Here is a 25795-nt window from a genome sequence, read left to right on the forward strand (position 1 = left end):
GGTAGCTTATCGGACACTGTCAAAACGCTCCAGGTGACTTCGGTATTTTTTTCACGCGGGGATCCGGGCGAGATTTGAGAAGCCCAGTACCAAACTCTGCCGTATTTGGAGAAATGGTCTCGAGAACGATGGTTGTGCTCCTCGGTAGTAGGACCGACGTGACAGAAAGCTGACCTCTTTGGGTATGGGCACCCGGGCTCTCCACTTGTCGTTCGAATTTGCTCTCGCGGAAGTCAACCCAAAATCCGTGTTTTATTTAAAACCCCGTCCCAGGACAAACTCATGTAGGATGCCGAGAATAACAATGACAGGAGGGCTTACCGAGAGATCTGCAACCTCAATGTTTATGTAGATGGTTGAGCGTGTTGGTTATTAATTCACGATAAGGAAAGAGGGACATTTAAGACAAACAGACAAGACAGGCTTTCGACTTTCAACAGAACGTTTACTGGCTTGACTTCGCCTCCTGAAGCTCAACGGGGGGCGTCGGGGAAGTAGAGAGGGAGGATGGATGGTGAGAGAAGCGCGAGCCAGCTCGCAGCTAAGCGTGCATAGCAGAAGGGGGGTCTGCTCAGTGTCAATCGACACGTCGCCGTTACACGTCGAGCTTCAGGAGGCGAAGTCAAGCCAGTAAACGTTTTGTTGAAAGTCGAAAGCCTGTCTTGTCTGTTTGTCTTAAATGTCCCTCTTTCCTTATCGTGACTCAATGTTTAAGCTGCATGTTCCCCAAATTTCGAAGGCGGCGCCGTTAAGGCCAATGTCTCCCTCTCGGTGAGTAAACTCAAGGTCAGGGTTGTCGCGCGAGAGCTCAAACCACTTGTCGCCTCGTAAAATTGTCGCTGACCAACTGGAGTCAACAAGCATATTCATAAATATTCCGCCCACTTTCCCCATCACTGTTACTTGGGGGTGTGGAAGAATTTCCTGATTTCCACGTCTTACAAATGTACTGTTGTCACTTCGCAGTGGCGCACGCTGGTCAGAGTTTCCACTCTATCTTGCGAGGTGGCCAGTACCGCCACACTGAAAACATCGCGGTCGCCTCCTGGGTGTGTTTCCGCGGGGAAAGCTTTGGCCGTGCAACTGGAAATGCCTCTGCGACTCGATGAAACTGTTCACTGTGGCGCGAAGGTCGGCCACGCCGCTGGTCAACGCCACAATGGGATCGCCCGTGGGTCGTTTAGTGGCTTTTGAAGTTATACCCAGGACGCCGCACAGTATTGGTGTCGCCATAGTCCCAGACAGTTGCCCAATGGATTTTATCCTTGAGGCCATCTCAAGAGCTTTCTCAAATGTTGCAGAGTCAACGGCGAGGACTTTGTCACGCAGCTTGAACTGGAGACCCACAATGAGCTGGTCCCGTATCACCGGTAGCCCACCTGTAGTGGCATCTCTGGATAAGCCTGTCCAAAGAGGCCCACAAGGTCGTAGGCGTAGACGTCCAGGGCTTCCGTGGGTTGATGACCGTGGGACCGAAACTGTGCCACAGACGCAGCACGCTGGCCCGCCGACGCCAAGCGAAGTGTCAGCGCCTTCACTAGTGCGGGAAAAGTGGCCTTGTCTTCGTTGTAAAGATGCTTGAAGGCGCGAAAGGCCCATTTTTGAAGGCGTGTTGGCGGGCACACCAACTATTTGGCGTCGTCCGAACCGTTCGCTGCCGCGCAAGCGGAGAGGAGCTTTGCCCATGACTCAAAGCTTCCCTCACCTGTGAAGACGTCCGGGAGAACGGAGTGTACAGGTTCGTTGACCATCCCACCGCTGCCACCAATTGTGACGTGATGGCGAAGAAGCGACAGCGTTCGGTCTTCGGCTACCATTTTTATCTCGATCTGCGTTCCCCTGGCACGCGCTCCCAGAGCGCACTTTTCTTCGCCGTGGTGATAACAGCGATCATCACAGATGTAAGTGCCTAGGACTGGCAGGGTGTTGTTGCCAGGGCGTTTCAACTGGCCTTTGGGTTCTTGAAGCTACGAGGGGACGCCGATAAACGTATTGGGTACGACGGAAACTTCGGCACCGTAGTCCACCTTGAAGGAGAGTGAGCACCCATCCTCGAGTGCCTCGATGAACTTCGCGTTCAGGTGCTCTTCCGTAACGGTATGTATCTCGAAGGAGCTGGCCGAAGGCTTTTCTGTCTGCTTCTCGTTGACGCGCTTCTTCTTGAGGCACACATTCTCGAGGTGGCCACTCTTGCGGCCAAAGTTGCAGGACGCGGGACGAGCCGGACAGTCGCGGTGAGTGTGAGGAAGGGCACAGCTGCGTCGGTTTATCAGATGGCGCTGGCTTTCCCTTCCGCTCGTTATCAACATCTTCACGTTGGGAAGTGTGCACGAGCGCTTCGTGGAACGCAACTCGCCTATTCCGACTGAGCTGGTTCGAGAGCTTGCGCTCGAGCAAGCCCAAAAGAAAACGGACTCGGACGAGCCACTCTTTGACGTCGGTGGACTGGTAGTTGCAGCGCTTGACCATCGTTCGGAGCGCAGTGAAGAATGCGCCGGCCGCCTCGCCCGGTTGCTGCGTATGGCGGTGAAAACACACTACCTCGTACAGCTCGTTAGGTATGTGGACAAAGTGGTGGGTGAACGCCTTATTCACGGCAGCGACGTTCTTGAGGTCCGCGTCTCCCAATTTGGTGATCGCGAGGACTTCTTTGGCTTGCCGGCCAATGCAGTAAAACATAGAGGGCACCTGGACTTCTGCCGGAGCGGTGTAGAGTTCGGTGGCGAACGAGTAATCCTCGTACTGCAACAGCCACATGTGCCAATATCTGGGGTTGTCGAATTCAAACGGTGGTGGTGGACATCGCATACCATGCCTTGAAGAAACGGAGCGGCGGATTCAGCGGACCCTTCACCGTTGGTCACTGCGAAGGGAAGGTGACTGCCTCGACGGCGAGTGGCAGTAGAGCAGCCGGGCCGTGTGTCGAAGCCGCAGGCACGGGATCAGCGGAGAATGATCCCGGGAACTTCTGACACGATGTCGAGTGAGTGGGACGGTTGCTTACACTCCAGGCAAGGAAGTGCCGCCCAAAGCTTATTGAGACTCATTTGCCGTCATGGATGCAGTGGTGTCATCCAATGGTACAGCCGCGCGCAACACTACACCAAAGCGCCTCGAATTGAAGCTGTCCTTAAATATGGAAGACTTAAGCTTTATGGGAAGACACTTTTGCCTCAAGCTTTACTTTGCGTTGATGCGGAACAGAGCATATATTGAAATGTATCGGCTGCGTGTCACGACTTCGTGGTTCACGGTAAAGACCCCAGGCATGCGGTAGTACTGCACTGGCTAAATTGCTCACCTACAGCTGAAAGACAAGACGCCCGTTAAGGCAGACTAACTTCAGGCTGTATAACCATACACAGACAAACACACAACACATGCGAGTCTGCTTCCTTTTTCTAGACCAACAGATTTTATCGTTTTAACACATAATGTGTAATATGGATGGCCCGTAACCATATCCGGGTAAATGCCGACAACGAAAGTTGAGAAGCCGACTGCCAGCTGAACGTTCACACAGCGCTTGTCTTCACACTGACTGGACACCAGTGCCATCCGAACATCTCCCTCGAGAACCTCCGTGTTACTCCAAGCGGGGGTAAAAAGCCACGCGTTCGAACATAAAGAAGCGCTCTGATCCGTAAATTATGCGTGCTCCTGGCTTCCCCAGAAAGTGACAAAGAAGTAGGCAAAAAACAACAAAGAAATATACGCTACACTAGGTGCGCTTAGTTTGAGCGCGTTGGTGGTGTTGAGTAAATAGATTTAGAAGATCAAGTCAAAGTAAAGAAACGAGTGTGAAATTTAGTGACGGGTGCCTTCTAGAACTCCCGAGAAAGTTCATCGTAAGGGAGTATGCGTTGCGTTGTCATGGGTCAAGGAGAAAAGCGGACGAAGAGGCAGATACTTTTGCAATATCATCCACGCTTTGGTCGCCTCCTTGCAGCTCGTATTTAAACGCGGCCCATAATCCACGCGACCCTCATTGTGCAGTTGGAAGCACTCTGCAAACTAGGTACACTGCGGCGCTGCCACGTTTGAACTGTGTTTTTCTTTTTCCGCACTGTCGGTATGCTGCCTTTCACAGTCCAAAAGATTTTGAGAACTACCGCATCACAATTCGTGCTACCACTGCCGTTACCACGCTAGTACGGCGACGGAACGGTTTCTCTTCCCTTATCGGTGTCGGGACGATTTCCCGCTGTTATAGACATGCGCAAGGCCCCTGCAGGTTAGAGAATCTTACGCCCCTTTTATCCGCAAGCCCCGACATACTCCGATTTTCGTCCGTCTCTGAAACTTGTGACAGAAACGCTGAGAGGGTGTAAAAAAGTAAATCCAGAAACACAAATTTCCAGTTTGGAAGATATATAATTTCCAAAAAGACAGATACTTAAGATGAGACGCTCCAGTGAAACGAGGCTATTTAGAAAGGCACAGGTTTTCTTTTAAAATAGCCAAACATACGAAATGGCCTAAATGTTTCCCCATAGCATATGTGGGCAATATCTAAGTGCATAAGTGTCCGTGTTATTTCTTTTTACTTTGTTTCTATTCACGCTTCGTAATTTATTTTACGTAATTAGTTTAGTCTTTTTAATGGACTTGAAATGGCACTTTCACTGAGCATTATTTATGACTAGAGATCTAAAAAATGAACTTCAAAATCGAAAACCTTTATCTGAGCCGGAAATGCGTGTTTAAAAACGTTCCAGAAAGGTCAGCTCACAGAAGAAACTTTTAGTGTTGCTTATGGTGAAAAGTCACCGCTAACAATGCTTTTGTGTGACTATAAAATCTCAAACTAAAAAAAGTACAATAATAAAATCGAAACAAACAATTATCTCAACTTGCCGCTGACTTTAGCTGAAGGTCATACCAGCCGAGTGCAGCTGTAGCCTCCACCGTGGTAAGGAGAAATTGGCGCCACAAGGCGCTAGTGGCAGAAAGGCGAACATACGTACGGTCGGAGACGAAAACTTGTCTCGAAGGACCGCCAGATGGCGCCAACACTGTCGTTGGCGTGCGCCCTCCTCGCCTCCTCCTCTTCCCCCCCCCCCCCCCCCCCCCAACCCCCCCTCCTTTTTTTGTTCTGGTTGTTTGCTAGACTGATGTCGCGCCGACAGCTGCCAGCGGCCAGCACGACTGGTCTAGCAGGCGAGCCGCGCGCGATATACTTCACAACAACTGCGCTTCGCGTGATATTACCAGTGCAATCAAACAGAAACAGCACGTTCATTGAAATGTATTTTTTAATTGAATCCGATTCAAATAAGTTGCGGTATTTCAAACACGTATGTACAGCTGCAACGGAGAAAGAGTAGCACAAGTGACCGATCACCGGAGTGGCAAAATCGCGACACGCGGCGCTTATGTTCCCGAGCGCTCCGATAGCGAGAGTGCCAGTCACTTTCCATGTCTATACGCGGAGGTGGCCGGCAGAAAGCAGCCCATCCTAAAGTTTACATTTTAAAAGCTATCTTGTCCCTCAATTTTCTGCCGGCCACCCCGGCGTTGAGACATGCAACATGACTGGCACCCTCGCTATCGGCGTGCTCGGGAACAACAGCGCCGCGTGTCGCGATTTTGCCACTCCGGTGATCGGTCACTTGTGCTACTCTTTTTCCGTTGCAGCTGTACAAACTCCGTTGGCAGTCCACCGCCCTCCAAGGGGAACTGAGAACTGTATTAGGCGGTAAACGCAGTAAAAGTTGTCAAATATATAAAACGAAATTAATTACTTTAATGTACAACCTAAGAGAAATGCACTTATCATCGAATTATCTAAATGGCTATGTAAACAACTCCCACAAACAACAATTCTGAATACCCAAACAAACAAATCAACACCGAAATAAAGCGAAAGTGCAGGTGAGTTGCATAAGAATAAATGATAAATAAACCATAAACAAACTCGCTAATAGGCAATGAAATTAAGAAAGAAAGAAAACAACTACTGTTTTGGTGTGACTACATCTCTGACTGTAGGTGCGTTTTGGCACTCGATTCAAGCTGTCAAATTAACTTAAGATTGCTCTGACAGGAACTCACGTGGAGGAACCAGTCCTTGCAGCAACGGAATCGTAACAAGAACGGTGGGGCACGCGTTCTTCCGCAAACGAATCTTCCTACAGCTTGCAAAGGCGGTAGAGCCGAAGTGCTCGCTCCACAAACGACGCTGGCGCAGCTGGCTCATCGGCAAGCCGGGCAGGCTTCCAAAGTCCTGGCGATTTGCATACGCAATTCATCTCAATGCTCTAATGGAAAGATTGAGTTTCGAACGTTGACAAAAAAAAAGTTTGATATAGAGGTTCACGTGTCGTCTGTTGGAAACTGGAAGAATGAACACTCCGAGTTCTTTTGGAGAATTGTTACACCACTTCGCCGCGCTGTAGACTCCGTAATACGCCGTCATGAGGCACGCAACACACTCAGCAATATCTCTGTCAAATAAAAGACGTATTTCTCTAATTATTATACGCGCGCAGCAGCGTTGTACCACACTGCTAGTACTGCCGTAAAATCCGCACTTCCGATTTCAGCACGCGCGGAACGGTTTGAAAGCTTGGAGTGACGAGCGGGCTCAAACAAAAAAAAAAAAGACAAAAACAGTTGTTTCCCCTCGCTCTTACTGACTGGTCGGAAAAGCCCAGAGTGCTTCACTTTCGGTAACAAAGATCATATACACGTCGCCAGCGCTCAAGATCATAGCGGCGAATATAAGCATAACAGTCTGGTTGGAGTCGGTTGGGTGGACCTACAAATCTTCTCTTTGGATGGACGTACGAGAGAGAAGCTAGCGACGCGGCGCCCATATCGGCCCGACCTGGAACTCTGTTAGCTGCATTCAGCTGGTTATACTGTTTCATGCGTGTTTCCAAACAATCGCGCTTCTAAGAGGTAAACACAGCAGCTTTGCAGAGGCTCTTTCTGTGAAGAACTCTTCGGCTTTCTGATTTCAAAATAGTTTATATACAAAACTGAGCCCACAATTTTAAGAAACAGCAAGTCTATGAAAACATATTTTTTCTGTTCCTATATATTAAGAGCCCCACGTATCACTCGTAAAAGGTGTTCAAACTTCAAATGCTGCCATGCAGAAGAGGATATAATTTAAGTTTTTCTTTCATTGTTTGAGCGACCTCTTTCACACAGGCATAATAGAGCTTCAACGGATTGACGTCTCCAAACTATATTTGTTGAAGGGTTCTCTACGTATCAACAGCCGAAAACATTTACTCAGCTGTTTCCTTTGTTTCTATGGGAACAAAATGAAACATTACTGAGTTCCATGTGTGCCCGCCGATGGCAATGAAGACGTGATCCCGCCTCCAACGACAAGCAGCAACTGCCAACGAACAACGTCAGGCGCGTGCGGCATGCACGCCTAGCAGACGAAGTAACAAAGTATCGTTGTTCGCTCAAAAAGTAACTAAGCACATCACTCGTTTCTGAAAGTGTTAGTAATGCGCTACTTCCTTGTTACTCTGAAGGCGTCGTTCTTCTGAATCATTAGCTGCCTTGCGGTGTTTTGCGCCGTAAGAATTCCTCGCTCTTGATCTCATTAATGGTCATATGGTCAATTAATCTCATTCACGGTATGTTTATTGAAATATTATATGTATGAATTAGTGTTACCACGGCTTTAATCATAATTTATGCATGTGCGTTAAAACGCCACACTGGCGTGGAAACTACGGGGGCCTCCCAGCCTATTTGCCCCCGTGGGACCTACCTGGGTACCGCTTTATATGCTAACTGGAAAGGTACAGGTCGGCTCCTTTGATTATCGTGGTATGTAAGGGGATACAAATTATTGAATATTAGCGCTTTTGAATTTTCAGGTCCGCGTAAAGACGGACGTGTTTTGTTGTGGTGTCTGTTTCCTCCTCCTCCCATAAATACCAGTTGCGAGTGTGCGTCGTCCTCGAGGACGTCCCAGATGTCCTTGAGGTCGTCCTAGACATCGTCCTCGAGGTGATCCTCTAAGCCGTCCTCGAGGACGTCCTCTAAGCCGTCCTCAATGTCACCCCAAGAAGTCGTCTTCAAGTTAGTTCTAGAGGTCGTCCTAGAAGTCATCATTGAGGTTTTTCGGGAAGTCGTCTTAGGCGTCGACATTTTATGCATCGCCCTGAGGTCGTCCCAGAAGTTGTCCTTGAGGTCATCCTAGATGTCGTCCTCGAGGTCGGTGTAGAAGTCGTCCTTGGCCTCGTCCTAGACGTCGACATAGGCGTCGTCCTCTAGGCTTCGTCCTCGACGTCGTCCTGGAAGTCGTCCTTGAGTTCGTTCTAAAGGTCCTCCTTGAGGTTGTCCTAAACACCGAACTCTTGGCGCCGTCCTCGAGGTAGTCCTAGAAGTCGTCCTTGAGGGGGTCCTAGACGTTGTCCTCTAGGCATCGTCCTCGAGGTCGTCTTAGAAGTCGCACTTGAGGGGTTCTTAGACTTCGTCCTCTAGGCATCGTCCTAGATGTGAAGATAACATCTTCGCTAATCCTCCATTTTTACGTGAAGTGGAAGGGCTCTAGAATTTTTTTAGTTCTATTTGTCTCTCACATGCGTGTCACGCTGATTTCCTCTCCTTCGTACTCTGCACAAAGGAGAGGAAAGAGGGACACTTTAGCGCCAACACTCATAAGAACGCGTTTCAATTTCGCTCTATTGCCACTGAATATGGCACGTGGCAGTGCCAGGTTACGACTTTTTTTCAAAGGCATCTAGCTATCCCGCCTACGCTTTGCCGATCCTTCTATGGTTCAAAATTCTGAAATATCTTTGAAGACGGAGACTTACTGCAATCAAAGTGTTTTCAGTGTAGACGTCCTGGACCGATTCCATTTGCCTAGTCATCATACTTGGCTCACCTCAGTTCAATTCTGTATTAAGAATGACGGAGAACTATATTTACGAAATGATAGTGGTGTGTCCATAGAATCCTTTGTGGAGCTTTGGAAGTTTTTGTTTGAATTTTATTTTGGTGGCCTGTAAATACAACAGTCAGGGGTCTGCATTAGGCCGTGCGTAACTCCCGCTCTCAGTGATATTTTGTGTCAAGGGTAGATCAGGCCATCGAAGACTCTCTTAGAACCCTTCCCGTAAAGAAAGGTTTTTCCGCTAGGTCGATGATTTTCTAATTATGTGCTCTGAAAACACAGAAGACAATTTTGTAGACTATATTTTGGATGTCTTTGACAAATGCGATTGTTGTCTCAAATTCGCTTTTTAGAAACCTAAGGATGCTGTTTACAGTTTTTAGATTTCCCGTTGTCTCTTCATAATAATGATATGAGCTGATCTTTGTCTCCGGATCAAAAAGGTATCCTACACAATGCGACGTCACAGTCAAAATTTACAAAAAGGGGTATAGCTTTTTATATCCTAGGGTCGGCACTGGTGGTCATGTTTCCACCAAGTAAACGCAGCTCTCAAGCTCAATTGGAAATCCTAAAGACTAAGGATTTCCCCAGCAGGTTTTAACTGAGGTAATAGGATCCTTGAAAGGCAATGTTAAAAGGGGAGCAAGAAACATGGCCTAAGTTTGGAGAGGTCGCCCGGTGGTGGTTTCATACGATCGCAAAATGTCCTGCAATCTGAAAAATGTGGCGAATCGCTATAAAATTCTGATGGCGTTTTCAGCCCCTCCAGATGATGGCCAGGATTTGCTCTCAAGTGCGCTATAAATTAGAAAAGCGATCGGAACCCGGGTGCACGAAGCGACATCAGAAAAAATTCGTTCTCTGCACAGTAGGTGGTGTGTATAAATTACCCCTTGCGTGTGGTAAAGATTATATAGAACAGGCTTGCTGGTGCGTTAACAACGGCCTCCGAGAACACTACTGTTCCCATCATACCGTCTTAGCAGGGAACCTTCTACTGCATCGTCAGGACTGCCGATGCACACCGAAGTTTGAACAAGCGACAATTTTAAGAACATTTCCAGATCTGCCCACCAGGGAAAGAAGACGTTTCACTTAGCAAAAACAAGGGAGTGCTGACGTAGCAAAAAAATTAATAACTCTGCATGAGTAAAAGTGCTCTTTCTAGCAAGTGCATCTAACGATTAAGTGTCACCTGACCCTCTGATCTGCCCTGCACGTGTGCCTGCATAGTTTCTTTTTTTTTTTTTTAGGTTTGTTTAGTCTCTTGTCATCTTTTTAGATATTCATGTTGTGAAGGTATTGTTCTTCGTTATTTGTTTCCTTTCTTATGGAAGAACGTCGCTTTCAATTTTCTCTCATGAATATCAGTTGCGAATCAGCGCTTGTGCGTTCTATGTATCTATCTACATTTGTCGTCTCCTTCCTACGCTGTTTTTCATTATGTTGTTTTAATTTTGATTTGCTTTCCTACCCTTCCAATGTACTGGACTTTTTTTACACATAGCCCACGTATCATCAGCAGGCAACAAAAACATAGTTTTGTTTAGTAATGCCGCTTTTTGATGGCATATAATATTTTTTGTGGGACTTCGCCTTCGGTATGCTCCTTTGTTGTTTAAGAATGGCAAACTTATATTGTCCCAATAAACGCTGATTCCTTAGAAGGTGAATTTTTTATTGATTAACTACTCCAAATGGCCCCCAAAATAAAAGCCAAAGCCGAAAAGCCCAGCTCTACAGAAACATAAACATATGAAAAACGCGCAATAATGCTGTGGTGATTTTATTACATTTTTGCCTGTCTCGTTATACATCGTTAAAAACAAGTTATGACATCCTTTTGCCTTTTCAGGAGCACGCATTGAAACAAAGTTTTGAATAGGCTATTAAAATATATTTTTTTTCAGGTCATTATGAAGCTACCTAGGACGTACATGCTTCAATCAGCTTTTAATGTTTCTACATTGGACTGCGCTGTTCAAGTGTTCTACAATAAAACTTATCGTAAAAAGATATACACAAAATATAATTTAGTATATGCGTACAGTACCGGGAGATAGTAAGTACTAAACTCATTAATATTAGAAAACACTGTGTCATTCGCAAGAGAAAACAAATGTAAGACGTCTAACGTGGTTTGTTTTTCAGCCAGGATCTACCCTTATATGTAAGAGGCTTCGAGAACTACACAATCTTATTGGGATATCGGCCGGGTAAGTTAAGGCCTGCCCTGTAGTGCCTGAAAGTGTTTTAACCTCACGCGCGGTGGGAAAACAAACATCGTTCATATTTTTTTTTTGCCTATTACTTTCAACGTTTGAGTTCACATCGTTTTGCTTCGTTGCTGACGTGGTAATGCAATAATAGGGAGTTTTCGTAAACCGGCATGCTACCTTTTTTAAGCCCTCCGCAACGAAGAAGCTGCTACTGAGCATGCGCGCCGATGGCTTTGACTGTAGATTTCCGGCTATCGAGCGGGATGCTGAGAGCGTTGCGAGACGACGAAAATGATATACGAACACTCCCGATTGACATGGTATGCACATATCGTAGCACATGGTAAAAACCCAAAGAAATTGCAATTAAAAAAAAATTTCATATAACAGCATTGTACTTTTTTCCTTTGATCCTTTCTTTATGTGTTATTTCCTTTCATAACGTAGTGGGCCGATGCCTCTCGAAATTGCAAAGGAGCGCTTACACTGACACAAGTCGAGGTAGCATGGTTTCACAGGCTGCGTGCGTTATTTCCACCTTACGGTCGTGTTAGGGTCCCATCACTTATCATTAAAAAAAAAAAATCAATCCCCTTAGATTCTTCTGTCGTAACTCTCAGTGTTCAAGTTTCAAGAAGGAAACTTCGATACCCGGATGCTGCAAAAGACAGGTTTGGTCCGTCAACGTTAAGTATCGTATGAAGTTTTAAAATTGCAAGCGCTTAAAATACCGATTACGTAACAAATTATTTATTCACTTACAAATTTTTAGCTCACTATTGAGCCACAGGTGGAAATTTTATTTGCTGTCATATGCATCTACTTTCTAATTAAACACCAAGCATTTTGTCACAAGTGGAAGTTTCGTGCCTCAGGTTCGCAATAACGCAACAAAGTTTTTTACACCAAAGTATGTGTTAAAGTACGGAAAACTTAGTGACATCCCACTTTAAAAGTACGGTGATTTTAATGACTAGAGTAATGATACTAATCTTTTTTTTTCTAATTAAGCAGCCAAATAATTATCCCGTGTTTTTGGTATATATCAAGGGTGGCCGGAGTGACAAGGGGTTAGATACGCAGAGAAAACCACAAAAGCTCGGATAGCAGCTGGAAAAAGAAGGGGTGGGGCGGGCCACTTTTAACAACAAAATATATAGAGCGACTATCCCTTTTCAGAGGGCACAGGTATATGGCCGACTAAAGCAAATAACAGCAGGCAGTAGAACGTTTCTGCAGCCGCTAAATAAAAATGAACGCATGGTTCGCTGCCGTCCACTGACCTGACGACCATTATGTGTATACTGCTCGAAATTATTTCTAGAGCAGTAAAGGAAACAGGTTAACTGGACACATCTATGTGCCAAAAAGCAATCTAGCTGTTTGTCTGTAGTTTTGTACAAAGTTGCCAAGACTGCGTTTTTTTTTAGTTCCAATAGTTTTTTTGTTTTTTTGTTTTGTTTAGGGGACACAAGAGGGAAAGGGGCCCACTTTTGAGAGAGCCGCGATCCACGCTTTGTCTCGCGAAGAGCAGCATGCAGCTCGCGAACCGCAGTTTGTACACTCCTGGTTTATATTAGAATAGAATAGAATAGTTTTATTTTAATACATACATTTTCAAAAGGTACTCAAATCAAATAGGACGTTTTGAGGGATTTATACAGCGTAAGGTTCGTCTGCCAGTAGGGCCGACACTGGTTCACACTGTGGATGAGCAATTTACCCAGTGCAGTACAACCGCTAGCCTGGGGTCTTTAATGTGCACCACGGAGTAGTGATACACGACCGCACGCCGGTACGATGCTCATCCAGATCGAAACGGGCAGGGGTGGGGCTCGAACCCAAGATCCCTGGGTTCTGCAGCGCGAGCTTTCGCTCCACGCGCGTCGAGCTGGGTGTGCGCTTCAGCCCACTCGGCCACCGATCCCCCATTCAAAAGGTACACTCTTAGCAAAAAGGGTATGGATAGTCCTCCCTTAGGGGAGGAACGGTCTTGTAACCTATGTTCCTTTAGAAAGGGAGAAACTTTCGTCCCTGAAACAGGGGAGCAGAGCTCCTCCGTCGCTTGCATCTCAACATGGCGGCCCCGAATCGAGCAAATCGAGCCCAATAAGGCTTGACGAGGACGCTACGTCTCTTGTACGGGACGAGAGCAGCAGCAAATGAAAGCGTAACACGAGCTTTCCGCAAACTGTGTTTATTTCCTAAGCCAGATTCCCCCACAGGTACAGAAACTTGCGTTTCGAAAGCAGTTACTCAGTCTTCTCGTCGACAGCACTGCGATGTTAAACGGAGACAACCGATACCCAGTTACTTCGAGCACTTTGCGTCTTACCTTTGGTGTTCCTCGAGTCACAATTCCTTCGTCAACCGCACATCACGGAGAAGGGCAAACTCAATCCGCGAAACCAAAAGCCGCTCTCGAAAGAACAAACTCGAAGCCGCTGTTTATCGCGTAGCGTGAAAGAAGATTAAATCGCTAGCCACCAGATGGCGGGGTCACGCAGAGTAATTGCAAGTGGCTAGGTGGCGCTAGGTGCCGCCCAACTCATGTTCTAAAAAAAAAAAAAAAAAAAAAAAATTTGCTTCTTTCAGGTTACTACTGCGCTTGGGGATCCTCTACTATACACACATTACGCATATTTCAGGCATCAGGTGAACATACATTGAGCACAAACACGGCACACACAAATATCAATATATCAGGACACCACCCTAACCCGAACACTACACCCGTGCTCTGCGTTTCCGTCTTTTATACTGGTCGTTTTGAACGAACGGAACTTTTCGGTGACTCCCTAAGCAATAAAAAATATTCCCAGCATGTTGATTTTTTCCCAGCAATGTCATACCTCTGAGAGTATTTTGAATGGCTCAGGGGATGAATCTCTTATTAAAAAGTAAACGCTCGATCATGCCGTAATTATTTGAAAGCCAATAAATCAAGCCGCTCGAATACGGTTCGAAGCGTTCGAAGCCATGAGTTTGTCTCCCCACACGGCACGTCGTAGCCTGTATTTCTATTGGTTTTTCTATTTGTGCTGTTCACGCAAAGCTGCAATTGCCGTCTTGAATTAATCTCTGTAGATCGGATATTCACTCAGCTGGAAGTGATGCTTCACGGGCTGAGAAATCGCTTTTCGATCAATTTGAACGCAGTCAAAGCCGCGACTTGCGGCAGGTGTTAAGTGTACGGAGCTACGCCGCTACGCCGTGGCGAGCCCGAAAACTTCTAGCCCTCATCCCAGCGCGCCACGGAGGGCAGATTCTCCAGGAACCGTAGTATATTTAAACAGCGAAATAAAGGGTAGCTTTTTTTTTTTCGATTTTACTTACTATTGTTTTTTTAATGCCGAAATTCCATACTGTAAATATACGTACTTTCCGTCACGATTTCGTACTGTTCAGTCCTTGCCCCAGAGCGGAATCGCTCTCGGGGACGAGACAATTCCGACAGTCACATTGGCCACTGTACGATAGGAGCTTCTACTGTTCAGACCAGCGTTCCAACATGACTCTCCGCATGTTGATCGATTGCACGTAATCCCTCAAGTGGTATTAAACTTTTTAATGTAAAGCGGAACGTCAACCTGCGACACCCCGCCCCCTCCAATTACGGCTTGACCAGCGGCATCAATGCCCAACACTTTACGATCTCATCTTCTTGTTACACCACTGATACGCGAACACACGGTCACATCGATAATTCCAGTGTTCTGTTCACAACCCACAACACTGCCATCATGATGTTGCAGCTATGTTGCTGACACGCACAAACGCAGAACCACGTTGAACGCCGGTTGCACTCGGCATCGGAAAACAGAACAGAACTCAGTGGGGAAGGCACCCAGGCAGCCGGCAGCAAAACCTGCCTGTCTTGGACGCAGTTCCTGCGGTTTCCATAACGTCAAAAAGTCGACACAGTTCCGCGTGGTTTCGCTACTGTAGCACGGTAGTTCCGTGCCGCGCAAGCGCGCAAGTCCCGCAATCCGGAGACGGCCATCCCCCAGTGTACGTGGCGCTGCTGGCACTGCTCCGGAACTTCGCTGTTTCTAGCGGCTTCGTTCGCTCGTTTGATAAAATTAGTGATAAAAACGTCAATGAAACCGAAATGTTCCGCACGTGTAGACTAGAAGACGGAATTACAGGCGTCCTTTACTGCCACTGAAGCTCAATCAACTCAACAGCTATTTAATAAACAACGTGGGCGACCTGCTCGAAAAACGAAACCGAAAGACGATGAGTCGGGAGGGCGAAAGCTTTCTCCCGTCTGCCTGGAGGAGAAAAACGTTTCGTTCCTCCCCTTTTCTCGTGTCCGCTTGGGGGCGCGTCGGTAGGAGGGAGGAAGACGCGCCGTTGCTACTTCTTTCCTCCATTTTTTCTTAGAGTGTACTATCGGGGAAAAATGAAATGCGAACGGAGGAGCGCGTGGCTCGCAATACAGGCTGCGCCGCCTGGAAGTGAGCCTAGGAGCGAGGGTGCGTGGCCTACTCCGACGTGTTCACGCCCCACCCTCTACGCTCCCCAAGCTTCAGCAGTGCGCCTCTTAGTGCGCTGAAGGCTATCACCGCTATCTTTGCTGGCTCAGCGCGGGCGGTGCAAAGAAGCTCGCCGCACTCGCCGCGCAGGCAAAGATAGCGGTGACAGCTTTCAGCGCACTGAGAGGCGCACTGCCGAAGCTGGGAGAGCGGCAATCGAGAGGCGTGAACACATCGAAGTAGGCCACGCACCCTCGCCCCTAGGTTCACTTCGAGGCGGCTCAGAGCCTGTACCGCGAGCCACGCGCTCCTCTGTTCGCATTTCATTTTTCCCCGATAGTACAATGATGAGCCAGTGTAAGCCTCAAGGGCTTGTGTACCTGGCTCGCAAAAGCGGGTAGCAAATTCACTATGTGTAACCATGGCCGGACTGGAAGCGCGCGCTCTCTTTCCCTTCTTACGGACTTTGCAGTCTCTCGGGAGTCAATTGCATTTTGTCTTTGTATGTAGTTCACTTGCTTGCCGCCAGGGGTGCAACCACCTAACCTCACTTCGCCCCGCTCGAAGAGCCCCTTCGAGCTGCGTTGCGCTGTTGATCGAGCTTCGTAGGTTGTTGTTTTGGCAACGGTTCCTCAGAATACTTCTGATTAACCATGCAAAGACAATCACGGACAGAGACGAAAAGTCAGCTGGATATGTTCACAAGCCCACGAGAAAGCACTTTAGACTGTAATATGCACTGTGCGAAAATTGTGTAGACAACTACACTTTCGTCTAGAGCAGCTGACCGACGTCATGCGCGGTCGATGAAATGATGATGCAGACCACGGCAATAGATAGATTGGGCCTGCTTACATTTTACGAGAGTGTACGAATTATTTATTATTTAAAGTTCCTCAACGTAGAAGGGGTCCGTGCCTTCCCGCTCTTGAGTTGCAACAGAAGTCCTGGAAGTAAAGACGAGTATCGTTTTTGCGCAAGTGCATACGATGTCTCTACTTATTACTTTTTACTCCCGAATATCTCGGAGATGTGCGTCAGATATTCACCGTTTTGGGCTCATCAGAAGCGCATTAGATAGTGGCTGGTGGGCTAAACGTAGGGAGCAGGTGTCAAAGGCTATTAGCGGCGAGTTGTTTTGGTGGCGCCCTCCTATGGTTCCCCCTTGTGACGTCATTACCTTGCGAACAACAAGTTCCATGGTGTTTGTAAATAACATGGTGGAAGCCTGAAATCATTGCGCTCTCAAAGCAACACTGCCAACTCCGTCGAAATTAAAGTTCTTTCATTCCTCTTATTTCCGTCGATGGTATACCCTTTCCGACGGAGGAAGACCAGGTTTTCGAACGGCGATAGGACGTGTTTCTTCGCTGCTCCCAAATTTTCAACCTAGCGCTCGCTTCACTATCCTACGAAAACCCTGCGGTTCCGGCCCTGGCCTGGGCCACCCCTGCCCGGGTGGTGACCCACCACAACCACCACTGGATGCCTCCAGTGCCGAAATAACCACCATAAACCAGCAGCAGCAGCCACCCCGAGCCCACTGCACCTATAATGACAGAAGACTGGAAGGGACCTCGCACCCGCAGCACGTAAGCCTTCCACCATCCTGTGGACAACCACAGAGGTTATCATCATCGGTTATGGAGCATACCCTTAATGTTCTTGCGACCATAATTGACAAGAACCCGGCATTTCTTGTGGCACTGAACCAGCTTATCGCGCAGTTCATGCCACCTCCGCAACCTGAGAGCAGCCGACCTCCACAGACGCGGCAACATATCCCACGACTGCGATGTTCATCGGGAAGCAGAAATGAAAGGTCCCGCTCTCCTAGATCAGCGCTTGAACAAAACGACACGATGCCTACTCAAGGTCACCGGCAAATACAAGATGGCGACCATTCCACTCCGGCCCACCTGCCGGCACAAGATGGCGGCTGGCCCTCGCAAGGAACGCCCCAAGACAGCACGTCGGGGAGTAATGGCGGCTCATCTACAAAACACGGGATGGAACAGCCCGGCCTGCGGAATGCTGAAGATATAGACTTTGAAGAATGGCCACTCCTGGGTGCAACACCTAAGAAAAGAAGGTGGAATCCATTAGCTACAGAAACCGCGGGAAGGTCAACACCCACCTCACATCCGACGCAGACTGTCGTGCTGCGCTCCATTGGAAAGAAAGAGGTGAACTCTTTCACTGGAAAAGAAATACAAGAAGCAGTCAAGAAGGCTGGAATACAAAATCTAGACGGCTATGCCGTCCATCGCAATGAAAAAGCGAACACAATCGCCATTACAACACGGGACCCTCTCATGCTGGAGAAACTTCTGCAAGTGAAAGAAATAAGGAAAGGCGAGGATACACACGCACTACAGCCGTACAAAGCTTTGGCGGGAAACCAATGCCGGGGAGTTATTTACCTCCTGGGCCAAGGAAACACGGTGACGCCTGAATCACTACAGGCCGACATCACCTGCAAGGGTCGAAAAATCGCATCAGCGAGGCCCATTGGGACAAAAGGCGACACCGTTCTAGTGACATTCGAAGGCAAGATTCTTCCGAAGCAAGTGACCTACATGTGTGAGGTCCTAAATGTCCGCGAGTATCGCCCGCGTCCGTTGGTGTGTTTTCGTTGTCACATGATCGGACACAAAATGGATGTATGCCCACGAAGCGCTGCGCGCTGTGGAACGTGCGGCTCTGAGCACGATGCTATGGAAACATGCTCGCGGAGCCCACAGTGCGTGAATTGCAGCGGAGCTCACCTGGCCACGAGCAATGACTGCCCGAAAAGAGCAATCCCAGAACGGCGCAACAAGCGGCCAAGGGCCAGACAAGAACAAGGAAAGGGTAAGCTCCCGCCTCCCGAAGCACATATGGCACCACCGATGCTGCAAAGTGGTGGGACATCGTATGCAGCGGTAACCGCAGCAACTTCCGAGCCAGTAGCAACACCTGCTCACCAACTGGAACAACACGACATCACGCTACAAACCTTGCAAGCTCAGCAAGCAAGTTTTGCACGAATGGAGAAACAATTGGCCGCGCTCATAGCGGCAATACACAGGCTCATTGACACGCATAATGATAAATATTAATACACAAAACATATCCGGAACCCCTCAAAAGACACCATCCTCACGTACACAGAACAAACGCTGCTCAAACACTTCACCGTGGATCCTACAATGGAACTGTGGAGGGTTGCAACAAAAGCTACCAGAACTTAAAGTTCGTCTGCAAAAACTTAAAAACCGCGCACCCGACATTATCCTTCTTCAGGAAGCTAATGTCAATAAAATCAGAGTACGTGGATACAAAACATTCATATATCCAAGTATTCAGAGACAAACAAATAACTACGGCATCGTAGCCACACTAATTAAGAAAACACATCCACACACGCAATTAGATTCCGAGTCGGCGTGTTCAGGCGACCGTGAGGTCGTCTCTACACAGGTCAAGCTCGTTGACACTGTAATTATAACCCACAACATATACACACGGCCGTCCGTGGGCCCCAACGAGGCCGATTGGGTCGAGGGACTAGTAACACCTGGACAACATACCATCCTGGCCGGTGGTTTCAATGCTCGTCACACTGCGTGGGGGTACCCAGACGAGAACGCCCGCGGAAGGAACATCAAGAAAGCCTGTGCCACAGCCAAGCTCAAGCTATGCAACAACCCCTGCGTTCCCACCCGGTTGGCCCAGTCCACCAGCCAAAATGACACGTCACCCGACCTAACGTGGGCATCCCCGAGATTGAGACTTCAATGGCAGGTCCAGTCAGATCCCATGGGTAGCGATCACCTGCCCATTTATCTCAAACTCGGCATCCGTACTTCCCCGAGACGGCGAGTAACCCTCACCAAATGGGACAACTACCGCACGGCGATGAGCCGGCACAGTGACATTCCATTCACCGAGAGAATTCAGCGCGCCTTGAAAGAAGCACGCACGGACTACCAAGTGAAAGAAGACACTCCTCAGCCAGATCTTCACCTGACCAACCTATGGGACAACCGTTTAGCCGCCCTCCAGCACTACAGAGTCCGACGGTCACTGACCAACAAGATCCGCCTCAATCAAGCTACAGCCGAAGCTAAGAAGTACACAATAGAGCTCTGCCGAACAACATGGCGTGGCCTGTGTGACTCTTTCAACTACAGAACGGGCTACTACAAAGTATGGCACGCATACAAAGGCTTTTCCGGGAAAACGAAAACACGAAACACGGGAAACAACCTTGCCCTCCGCCTCAAAATAAGCGAAGAACGACTGGCAGATGAAGCGGGAGAACATTTTTTCCCACAGCAACCCAACCCTCCGCCAACCGAAACTTACACTCGACAGCCTATCTTGCACGAACAGCAAGCAGACGCACCATTTACTCTTGCGGAGCTTGTTGACGCTCTTCGCTCGGCGAACGCGAGGTCCGCGCCTGGCCCAGACAAAATCACCGTTACGGCGCTCCGGAACCTTCCCACAGACGCCATGGAAGAACTCTTAGAAACTTTTAACAAGATATGGTCCGAAGGGGAAATTCCCGCTGATTGGAAACGATCGACCGTGATTAACATCCCGAAGGCCGGCAAAACACCACACACGGTCGCTAACCTTAGGCCTATCTCCCTCACCTCTAATCTGTGCAAGGTCATGGAACGTATGGTCACCACTCGCCTTTCATGGATCCTCGAGACCTCCAAAGCATTCCACCCCACACAAACTGGCTTCAGACCACACATGTCAACACAAGATAGCCTCCTCATGATACACTACCACATGTATGAGCGACGGCTATTCAAGAGTCAACCCCGCACACTTGTCGCCATCGACCTACGGAAGGCATTTGACTCTGTTCCCCATCACACCGTGGTAGATGCTGCTAAGAATCTCGGGATCCAAGGACGCCTTCTGAACTTCATTAAGACGTTCCTGCAGGATCGTACCTACCAAATAATGATCGGCAACACAAAAGGAAAATGGAAGCCCAACAACGTTGGAGTACCACAGGGTGCGGTCCTGTCGCCGCTACTCTTCAATATTGTAATGACGGATCTCGCTCGAGCCCTTGATAATGTCCCACAAGTTCTGCACACCATCTACGCGGACGATATCACCCTATGGACTACGGCCGGGGGAGCTGAACAACAGCAGCACTACATGCAGCGAGCATTGAATATTGTCACCACCTTTGCCTGCACCACTGGAATGGAAATATCTAAAGATAAAACTACCTACATGGTCATCCCAAGCAGGCGCAGGAAATCTAGCGTCAACATCAAACTTCATCTCGACGGAGATCCTATCACACCATCTAACAACGTGAAGATCGTGGGTGTCCCCTTTAACCAGAACGGGGGCGCCACTACATGGATTAAGCAAGTCAAAGGACAATGGAAGAAAGGTCTTGAACTCCTCAAAGCCATCTCCAGCAAGTCTTGGGGGGCACAAGAAGAACTACTACGCCGCCTAGTCCGAGCCCTGCTCGTATCCAAAGTGGTTTATGGTATCAATTATCTTCGATTAACGCGTGCACAGGAAGCGACCTTAGTTACAATGAACCGAGCAGCGATGCGAATTGTCACTGGCCTGCCCCGCTTCACCACCGTGGAACAGCTAGAACGTGCAGCGCAAATGAATACCATCCGAGAAATCGCACAAGAGATGGCCATCAGCCAGGAGCGCCGACTGGCGCGCACAGCCCATGGACGAGTCATTCTCGAAAAGAGCGGGAGAAGTCATCTAGCGAAAGGCCCACTAATGCCCATCACACTTCCCCTGTGGGACACAGAACTGGTCACCTCAATCAAACCTACTCCCAAGCACCAAGGAATCGGCAACTCGGGACGTCGCGGCACACAGGTCAAAATGCATCTCGCAGAAATTGGCTCCCTCAAAGCGAACGTTGAGGTGTTTTACACCGATGCGGCTCGCGACGAAAGTGGCCGCACAGCCATCGCCTGGCATTCCACCACCAGGAAAGAAACCCAGCAACAACTAGCCGCACGCACGCGAAGCGCTTGCGCCGCAGAGCTACTCGCAATAGAGATGGCAGTCCATGCATCGACGACAACACGCCAGGCAGGAATTACTGAATCTCGAATCTACACGGACTCGCAAGAAGCATCACGCGAACTTAGACGCTCAGACGCTTGCAACACCGCAGTCACAAAAATTCGAACGCTGGTCCGCCAAGCGAAACCACAACAGACAATCACGGTCTCGTGGATTCCGGGCCACGCGAGCATCCCGGGGAACGAGCGGGCGGACGGGGCCGCGAGGGCGCAGCTACAAGCAGAAAAATTGCCCTCAAAAGGTCTCGTCTTCTCGCCCGTTCAACGGGACGAGCAAGAGGAAGACGACTTCGACATCTTCGAAGTCAAACGAGAAGAAAGAATTGCAAGAAAGGCAAGACTCGCCGCCCTGCTGCCACATAATCCCCATCCGATCCCTCGCGGATTTCCGCGCTGGGAAAAGGTGGCTCTCCACCGTATACAAACGCTGACGATGATGACCCCCGTGTGGAGAGCCAGGATACACCGTCCAGCCGACACCCAAGATATCGGACCAAACCCGAACTGCGTGTGCTGCAAAGTCCCTGCAACGTGCCAACACTTAATGTGGGATTGTAGGGGGACCTCGCGGGAGCGGACTGCCGTCATCGCAGACCTCCCAAGCCACTTACGCCCTACCTCTTTTGAGGAATGGACCCAGCCGGCCACGACTGAGGAGGTGGAACTCAAGCTTATATACTCATTCATCATTACATTCCTCCGATCCTCCGGGGTCAGGACTTTCATTTGACATAATCACCCCATTTCCCTCTTCCCTTACCCCCGCCCACCTCGAGGCCTTATCAGCCAGAGGGCGGTTTCATTAAAGACGTGTTTAATCAAACCCTTTCCGACGTCATAGTCAGCTTTTGGGCCAATCGTGGAAGGCCGACCGCAGCGACGCTTTCGGTCGCGCACGCCGCCAATAAAATCTCGGCCGCAAGTTGCGACAGCGTTGAGGTACGCTGTCAGACGAGCTTTGTTCAAACGGCAAAGGGTAGCCCAGGGGTGAGGTGACAGCGCCCCCCGCGAATTGCGGCGGGAGGTGGCGATTGCCCCAATTGCAAAGGCCGTAAGAAGACAAAGAGAGCGCGTGCTTCCAGTCCGGCCGTGATGTAACATGAGTATAAAATCCTCATTCACCATCGAAGTCCCTCATTCAAGGAAGACAAAACGATATTAAGTGGAGATTAAGAAAAAAGAACGAAAGACGGAATCATACTGCAGAACAACACGCACTGTCCCGAAAAAGAAAAGAATCTGAGGGAAAAGAGTAACCACCATCTAGCAACCGAAGTTCACTAGTCTAAATTCCGTAGTGATTTTGTTTAAGTTTCTGTCTTGATGTGCAAGCTAATAGGAATTCTGGCATGCTGTGGAATATATGAGGCACATAATAAATAAGCGTACGTTCCCCACACTTAGTTCGAATTCGCGGCATCTTAATTCGAAGTGATTGTCTCAATGGTCGGCCTTGAGTGTACGGAGTTTCAAAATTTGAGTTTCAGAAGTGTTGCAGTACTTCAGTCTCCTTAAACAAACACCCCCAAAATGGTAAGCTTAATTATTTAAATATACGGGGGCTAGAGACTTCGTCACGGTCAAAAGAAATGCTTTTCAAAATACTTTCAATAAAAACTGAACTCTATCTCGCCAAAACAAAGAACATCCGGCAATGAGGGTTACACCGTATCGTATGTAACTATATGCCAAAGCGGATGTGAATATCTTCCGAACGGAAAAAGGCATGAACATTTTATGAATAGGAATGCAATCACATGACATGCAACTAGAAGTTGGAAGAGCTACAGTAGTTGACAGTTCGACCCTTTTTTGTGGGTTTTTAAAGCAAACTAGCTTAGTCTTCGAGGAATTCACTCTGATTAAGTTTGACCGAAACCAGTTCATTGCGAAAATGAGGTATTTCTGTTATTTTCAACAGCCACATCATAACTCACATGACGTGAAACCAGAAGCGCATCGTTCGCGAATTGAGATGTTCTACACTTGCGAATAAAGAGAAAATCATTCACGTATAAATTAAATAATAAAGGCCACAAAACTGAGCCTTGCGGCAACCCTACCGTAAGGCAAGCTCTACTGGTCTTGACATCTCTAAATGTCGAAACATATGACCTCCCTGAACAGTACCCTTTTAGAATCTGAAGAAATGGGCCTTCGAATCTTAGTCTGTACAGTTTGAAGAAAAAAAAAATAAAAAAATCGTGATTTATGCTATCTAAAGCTTGTTATATATCGAAGAAGACTGCATACGTTAACATATTATTATCAAAACCTGTGTGTAAGCAGTCGTTGAAATTTTTCAAAAGCGCCCGCGTTCCGCAACGAAGCCGTACTGGTGATCACATAATAAAACAAACTATTTTGCGCAACTAGTCATTAGTCTTGAAAGATGATACTCCGGAACTTGTGAAATGCATGATAAAATTGAAATTGGACGATAGCTTTTAACATCGTCCACTTCCCTCCTTTATACACTGGGTTAACAATGGCAGATTTCATTGCTGACGGCCAATCTCCCGTGCCAGTGATACCGTTTAAGATTGCAATGACTGTAGGTTTAAGTTCTTAAAAATTCCTCCGGAGATCGCGCATCCTGATATAGTCAAAGCCTGGGGACTTCCTTCAACGAAAATAAATAATCGCATAGCTCCCTTTCCAATACTATAGTACGAAAAGCTGAGGCTTCATTTTATTCATCTTAGTTAATGTTATTAACGTCATCACGAGCCTGGACTGCCCCAGATATGCGAGAAAAGGAGGCGTTGAATTCGTCGATTGTGCTCTGTGTAGCAGGTGCAAAGGATTTGTCTATCACATCTTTAATAGAGCGTTTTTTAGTCCTACTCAAAACCCGATTATTGCACTCCCATGTTTTTGCGGTATCGAAACGATGCCTTTCGAATTCTCCCTCGAGATGTCGGCGTTTAGATTAACGGAGTAGAGCGGCCGCCTTTTTCCTGGCTATTTTGAACTCGTCCTTTATACTTAAATTATCTTGAAAGCGTTTACAACGTCTCCAGAGAAAATATGTTTCCCTTATAGCACCTAAATTGTCTGACGTAATCCATTCATCAGCCTTCTCGCGCCTTTTAATGATTACTTTTGTTTCATTGCATGAAAACGAAAATTGCGAAAATAGGGCTACTATTGTATCCTATGGAATGGGTGCTTCCACCGCAGTCAAAATGCCATCCCAGTCGTAGTCTTGATCAATAATAGTTATTTATTTTTTCGTAGTGCTCGAGCTCTTCCGCTTGCTGTTAGGTTTAACCAGGCAGGCTACGTAATAATGATCTGCAAATTTCCTTACATCACAGCCGCTTTCATGGTGCTGTCGAAAATCCGAACGTTAATGTGGTCAATACAAGAGGAAACAAAATTGTCGCCTAAAAATTGCTCCAGCGTCAGTTCTTGTATAACCCTGGCGATACCGTGGGTTGCCAAGAAGTTTAGATAATAACACACCACATGACGCGAGGAATCCATTGTATTCATGTTCAAGACTACTAACAAACACAACGTCATGTCTGACTGAATTCTAATAGAGCAATAAAGAGTTATTCCAAAAAGAAATTCGCGTTGCTGGACGGGTGGCGATAGATGGCAATCAAAACGACAGAAAAATCTTGGCAGCTCATCTCCAGACATACGTGTTCCGCATGCGTCATCGTTATCGCGATATTAGCAGTGAACCAACTACTTTTGAAGTACAAGCATATTCCCCCTATCCTTTCAGACCTTCTCGTATAGGCAAAACGATTGTAACCGGCAGTAGAAAACAGAGTCATCGTGTCCTCATAATCATTTATTTCCATAAGAACAAAAACATCGATGAGAGTGTGCAAATCTCGAACAATAATCATGAAGGCGTCTCAGTAGTTTCGGATACTTCTAACATTAACATAAAAAAGAAAAAAAAAAAAGAAAAAAGAATTTTGGCGGTTTTTTCCGGAAGCCGGAAAAATCCATGGCTTGCACTTAAAGAACGGCGCCCCAGCCTGCGACTCGTGTAATGCACAGCACTGGCGAGTTCTCGCTCTTCTTCACAAAAATCTTCCCGTTCTTCACCCATGTGAACTTATATAACTTTTGCTTTGCTCGTTCTCTGACCATCCAGAGCAGCTTTCTGTCTTGCCT

General features: G+C 47.8%; 1 protein-coding gene and 1 long non-coding RNA gene across 2 annotated transcripts in view; one reads left to right on the forward strand and one right to left on the reverse strand.

Annotated features, from left to right (window-relative positions):
• LOC120845891 overlaps positions 1 to 25795 on the forward strand; it is a 61712-nt gene that overhangs the window by 15914 nt on the left and 20003 nt on the right. The window contains exons 2-3 of the mRNA XM_040217450.1: positions 10786 to 10937; positions 11027 to 11091. Coding sequence (XP_040073384.1) covers positions 10786 to 10937; positions 11027 to 11091 — 217 coding nt within the window. The remainder of the gene's footprint in view (positions 1 to 10785; positions 10938 to 11026; positions 11092 to 25795) is intronic.
• Positions 17483 to 18060, reverse strand: LOC121835289. Its single transcript, XR_006077531.1, has 3 exons — positions 17996 to 18060; positions 17710 to 17771; positions 17483 to 17651 (listed from the first exon to the last, which is right to left on the reverse strand). It is a non-coding gene; the product is annotated as an uncharacterized LOC121835289 (long non-coding RNA).

The sequence above is a fragment of the Ixodes scapularis genome, unplaced genomic scaffold (genome assembly GCF_016920785.2).
Source record: "Ixodes scapularis isolate PalLabHiFi unplaced genomic scaffold, ASM1692078v2 PGA_scaffold12__126_contigs__length_90152505, whole genome shotgun sequence".
NCBI classification, from domain to species: domain Eukaryota; kingdom Metazoa; phylum Arthropoda; class Arachnida; order Ixodida; family Ixodidae; genus Ixodes; species Ixodes scapularis.